Source organism: Nannochloropsis gaditana, assembly GCF_000240725.1.
Source record: "Nannochloropsis gaditana CCMP526 unplaced genomic scaffold scaffold1035, whole genome shotgun sequence".
Lineage (NCBI taxonomy): Eukaryota > Eustigmatophyceae > Eustigmatales > Monodopsidaceae > Microchloropsis > Microchloropsis gaditana.
Genome location: NW_005802918.1, coordinates 1 through 5,541, shown reverse-complemented (window position 1 = coordinate 5,541; position 5,541 = coordinate 1). Strand labels below are relative to the sequence as shown.

The window sequence follows — 5,541 nt, the reverse complement described above, 5'->3', positions numbered from 1 at the left end:
TCCCTCTCGGTCCCGCCCTCGTGCCGCTGCCCATTCCCCCGTCTGGCCCCCCTCCTTCAGCAGCGTGTCCTCCACACACCGACGCAAATGCACGTCCCCGCCCACCGTCACGCGGAGAGGCCGCATCCCAAGCAGGCGTGCCAAAGCCCCGCCCTTTCCCGAGTCGCCGTCGCCGTCACCTTCCATGGCCAACCGCGAGCATCGCCAACACCCCCCCTCCCTGAGCTCCGACGAGATCCCTCCAGGCAGGCCCTGGTCCCCTCCACGGTCCTTTCCCTCCCACCACCGGCTCTCCCACGCCTCCGCCAGCGCCTGGTGCACCCTCCAGAGCCGCCTTGCATGTTCTGTTTGGATATGCTCGCAGACTACCCGGAGGCCCTCCTCCAGGAAACGCTGCCGGTCGCGGAGGGAAGACCGCGCCCGCTCCCTCTCCCAGGGGAGCACGGCCTCCTTGTCCAGGGTCGCCACAGTCGGCAACAGGCCCAGCACACACAGGCGGTAGTTGGGCTCCACGTCCCTGATCGGATTGCCCGTCAAGAGCAGGCAGGTCAAGTGCGGGAGGGCGGCCAGGGGGGCCACGTCCTCGAGCCGGGCGATCAGGTTGTTGGCGAGGGAGAGGGTCCTCAGGCCAGGAAACTGGGGCAGGCCCGCGCAGGAGGTCAAGTCGTTGTCGCTCAGGAAGAGCGAGGTGACGGCATGAGCCTGGCGCTCGGCTAAGACGGGCCGGCCCCGGGCGCGAGAGGTGGGCCGGACGACGGAGTCCTCAAGGACGCTTGGTTGGGAGGAGGGCGCACGGGGCATCTTCCTCTCTCCATCATGGAGAAAGGCCGAGGTGGGGTCGTACAGCCGGTCGATCACCGTGATGCCGCGACCCACGGCGCTGAGGCGCTGCCCGTTCAAGAGGAGATGCTGAGAGAGGCTGGACTCCAGGACCAGGGAAAGAGGTCGACGTGGGAGGCGGGCGCCAGCTGTGGCGTGGAGACCCTCCAACAACGCACCAGGACGTGGCGGTGCTTGAACCGCGCGCGAGGAGACGACGTGGTGCATCGATGCGCCTCCCTTGGGGTCGGTGGATTCTGGAAGCGCGGGCGGGACAGCGAGCTGTAGGCAGCCATCATTTTGTCCCACCCGACAGCGGATCCCGCCGCCCACCTCCCGCCCTGGCTCCACTCCTCCATGGCTGATGCTACGGCTGCCCTTGACATTATGCATGGACGCTTTAGATCTTACACCTCTTAATGGACAGGATTTTACGCTTTGTCTCCCCGGGGACCCGGTGCCCAACGAGGAGATCATTGAATCATTCGGCGCGTGTTTAAGGGCCGATGTTCTCAAGGAAGCACGTGTTTGTTGCCCAGGTGGATCCAACGAGTTGAACAGCTCTTCATCTGGGACTGTTGAGGCGGAGGCACGGCGCGGCGATGTTGAGGAAGGGGCTTGTGAGGTAACGGCAAAGTAGTCATTGGGGTCGTGTGGGTGACACAGTGCGCTGGTGCTGTGGGTAGAAAGAGGGAGCACGCCTTTTTTCCGCAAGTACAACTCGGCATAGGACGACGATGTGGTCGAGGACATGCTCCGAATCGTGCTATGCTCCAGGTCGTACTTGCGCTCACGGTATTCGCCTCGATAACATCCCTCTTCCTGTACTTCTTGATTTGGGCCCCTATTTAGTTTGTACAATGTAAGGAAGGGAAGGCTGAATCCAGCGCAAGAAAACTCGAGCAAGCAAACCAGGATCACAACAGACCTCCAACATCTTAATGCCGCGTCTTTGCTGTGCACCTTCCATGATCCGTCCCAAAAATTGTACGTGCCAACAACTCACAATGTGCGAAAACGAGACGGAGGCGAGCGTCGCTCGTTTCCTCTTGCCCCCGCCCACCCATCCCCCTATTCTGGTATCCTGGCCTCCTGTAGCCCCTTTTTCTCGCAGTTTTGAAACCCACAGACGCTTTATAACATCCACAGGACTACTGAATCGAGTCAAACATTTTTTTTCGTGGCTGGGTTGGTAGGATGGCTGTGGCTGCCGCGCCAAGTAAGAACAAAAAGCGGGCGACGCCTACAGTGAGTTTAGCCTCCCCTCCCTCGACCACCAGCCTAGTTCCTGCCAAGGACTCCAGCCCCTCCTTGATCCCTCGAATCGTCTCCGCCGATCTTCACCAAGTCACACCTTGCTTCAATCATGGCGGGGACGTGCTGGCTTGCGCAATGGGCTCGTCCATTCTGCTGCTTTCAACCCAGACGGGTGAACCTGTAGCCCGCTTTGACGATGCCCATCCCAGCGGGGTCACATGCCTTTCTTTTGGCCCTGATCAGCTATTGTTTAGCGGAGGAAAGGACGGTTGTCTAAAAGGGTGGGATTATTTGAAAGAAGAAGCTTGTTTGTTCGTCAGAACCTTCCCTGAGGCGGAAATCCTGGCCTTATGCGTCGCGCCCACAGACCCGTCCAACACCCTCTACATGGCTCTGGGGCAAAGGAAACCGCACCATCGTGAGCCACTACCCGGCGATCAGACATCATTGTCAAGAGGAGACCAATCCTGCGCACCAACCACTCCTGCAGCCTTCATGGAAAAGGTCTCGTACAAAATCATAGGGTATCAGGTAAAGGAGAAGCAGCGCAGCAAAATTCAGACCCTTAAAGCCGCCCCTTTCTTCCTACGAACGACAAGCACGGGTGACTTCCTCGTCACGGCCTGTTCGACGAGTCTGAACGTCTGGCACGTGCCCTCCAAAGAAGTCTATTCTCAAGTGCTCTTCGACGACCACTCTCCCCGGGAAGGTTCCCTCCAGGCTGTCGCACTGCACCCCTCGCGCCCCGAGATCGCCACCGGAGACGTGGAGGGGCGTGTCTTTCTCTGGCACACCCTTTTCAATCCCCTGGGCACCCGGCTTAAGCAGGCCAAGGCCCGTGCCTTGCAACGGGGTGGCCCGGGACTCTCGCACCGGAGAAATGCCTTGTTTCGGAGCGAGGTGAAACGCTGGCACGCCCACGGTGTCCGTTGCCTCGCCTACACGCCGGACGGGCACTACCTCCTCTCGGGAGGGGAGGAGGCCGTCCTCGTCGTCTGCCAAGTCTCCAAGGGCGGACACCCCATGACCTTCCTCCCGCGTTTGGGTGCCTGCCTGGGCGGGTTGACTCTCAGTCAAGACGGTTCCCTGTGCGCCCTCACCACACTCAGCAACGCCCTTCGAGTGCTGCACCCCATGGACCTGAAAACCCGGTGGGAATGGCGCGGGATGGCGCACCTCTCGGCGACCCTGGGAAGCACCGGAGGGTGGGGGGGAAGAAGAAAAGCGAAGGGGAATGCTTACCAAAACATGTCCAAAGCCGCGCGTTTGTGGGCTTTTGGAGGAAGGGGTAGACTCGTTAGCAATTGTCAGCCTGGAAAACTGCAATTTTTCGACGTGGAGTGCGGGGAGGTGGCGGGAGAGGTTGAGGTGGTTTCCAGCAACGTCGTGTCGAGAGGGAGCGAGGCGCAAGAGGAGGGAGGAAAGCTGGTTCCCCCGTGGGTGACCCAGGCTGCTCTCTCTTGCGACGGAGGGCGAATGGTGACGGTGGAAATGCGGGTGGGGGAGATGGGCATCAAACGAGAGAGCCTCAAATTCTGGGAGCGGGCGGGGCAAGGAGGGAGGGGCTCTCCCTACGTCCTGCGAGCGGTCGTGGACGAGCCGCACGGTGGTGGGGAATCGGGGCAGGTGCTATCCCTGGCCTACCACCCTCGTTTGGATGTGGCGGCCACCTGCGCGGCCTCGGGAGACTTCGCGCTCTGGGCGCGGGTCTTAGAAGCCGGGGAGGAAGGGAAGGAGGGACGGGGGCAAGTAGAGGCCGGGTCTGGGGCTCGTTACCGATGGATTTGTCAGGCGCACGTGGCGTTCGAGCGCGGAGCTTCCCGAAGCCTGGCTTTTTCCTCGGATGGAACGCTCCTGGCGGTGGCCTGCGGGGCCAAGGTGGCCTTGTGGGACCCCGAGGGGCTCCGGCTTCTGGGCATCCTCACCCTGGACCCCGCCCTCCTTCCCGCCCTGCCCAAGGGCCAGGAGCCGTCAGAGATCAAGGCCCTGGCGTTCCTTCCAGACGCTCCCCGCCTCGTCGTCGCCACAGCCAGAAGTCTGGTCGTCTGGGACCTGCTTCGTCTCCACATTGTCCAGTATTACGCGGCGGGGAGGGTCTTGCACCTGTGTGCCCCAGGCCCTGAGACGCCGAGGCTGCTGGCGGGGAACGGGGTCGGGGGGAAAGAGACTCTGGTTCATTTTGCGGCCGTGCTGGAAGGGAGGGACGACCCCAAATTCTCCACCTCTCCTTCCGTCCCGCCACCCCCACCGTCCCAGTCCCTTGTCGTGTTCAATGCTTACGAAGCCGCCCCCGTCTGCACCCATCCCCTTCCCCGGTACGCCGGCCCCGTGCTGGCCCTGGCATTTGTGGACCGGCAAGGCGAGGACACCCTAGGGCTCTGCTACATGACCCGGGATGGGGTCACCCTCCTCAGCCCCCCCCTCCCTCGATCCTTCGCTTCCCCCCACTACTATCCCGCACGGCCCGCCCGGGGTCTGGCCCCCGCCGCCGCGGCCGTGGCCCCTGAGGCCGGGGCGGAGGACCGGTTAGGGAAGCGGCAGCGGCTCGAAAAGGAGGCACGAAGACCAGCGCCAACGGTGCCTTTGGGGGATCCTGCGGCAAAAAATCACAACCCTCCCTCAATCTCGGACTTGCTCGGTGACATCCCCACAGGGCAATTGCCGAAGCCCTCGGCCATTTTTGGGGCGTTTATGAGCGGCCTCCTTCCCCCGTCCTCCTCGTCCTTTCCTCCGCCTTCTTCCTTTCCCACCTTGGTCCTTCCTGAAAATCCCGTCGAGCCCATGCCAGCGACGGACGTCTCTCCCGAGTCAAGGGGGGACGAGCGCACCTGGGAGCCCCACCAGCAGCTGCAGCACAGACCACCGCATGCCCCTCGAGTACCCGGGTTGGCTTTGCCCACGCCGGGGCTGAAGAAAGATTTGATCGCCTTGCTGCGACAGAGCTTTCGGTCGTATCCTCTGGAAAGCAGCGGGAGGGAAAGGGTGCAAGTCGGCGATGGCCGGACCCCCCCCTCGGAGGCTGCCAAGCTGACCTCCACCATTCCCGAAGGTTCCGCCTTACAGGAGGGCCGGGAAGAAGGAGTGCCTCTGGCAGAAGCTCCTAGCCTGGAAAAGGTGGAGCCGGAGGAAAAGAAGCAGAGGGCAGGCGTAGGAGGGAGACTAGGCAGGGGCTCGGCGGTCGCCTCCCCGTCACCAGGAAGGCGAGGGGCAGGGAAGGCTTCGGCCGCACTCAAAGGGGGGGGTGACGGGGTAGGTGGATCAGGGAACGAGGCAATGAATGGGCACGCCAAGCACACCAATCCTGCGGGCAAAAGCAACGCTAGGAAGGCTCCCGATATCTCCGCGAAGCGATCGAAGGAGAAGGCGAACAACAGCATCGCAGCCAGCAGCCAGCGGCGGAAGAGCACCGGCAGCGTCAAGGGCGGTAAGGACAAGAGCACGCCCCGGTCATCGAGGCGTGCGAGT

The 5,541-nt window shown here is 62.5% G+C and overlaps 1 protein-coding gene across 1 annotated transcript; it reads left to right on the top strand.

Moving 5' to 3' along the window:
- Positions 1–2,211: 2,211 nt before the first annotated feature.
- Positions 2,212–5,499, top strand: NAN1 (NET1-associated nuclear protein 1 (U3 small nucleolar RNA-associated protein 17); the record flags this gene model as incomplete). Its single annotated transcript, XM_005852642.1, has 1 exon — positions 2,212–5,499. A coding segment is annotated over one exon (3,288 nt), but the record flags the coding sequence as incomplete, so codon positions are not given.
- Positions 5,500–5,541: the final 42 nt, after the last annotated feature.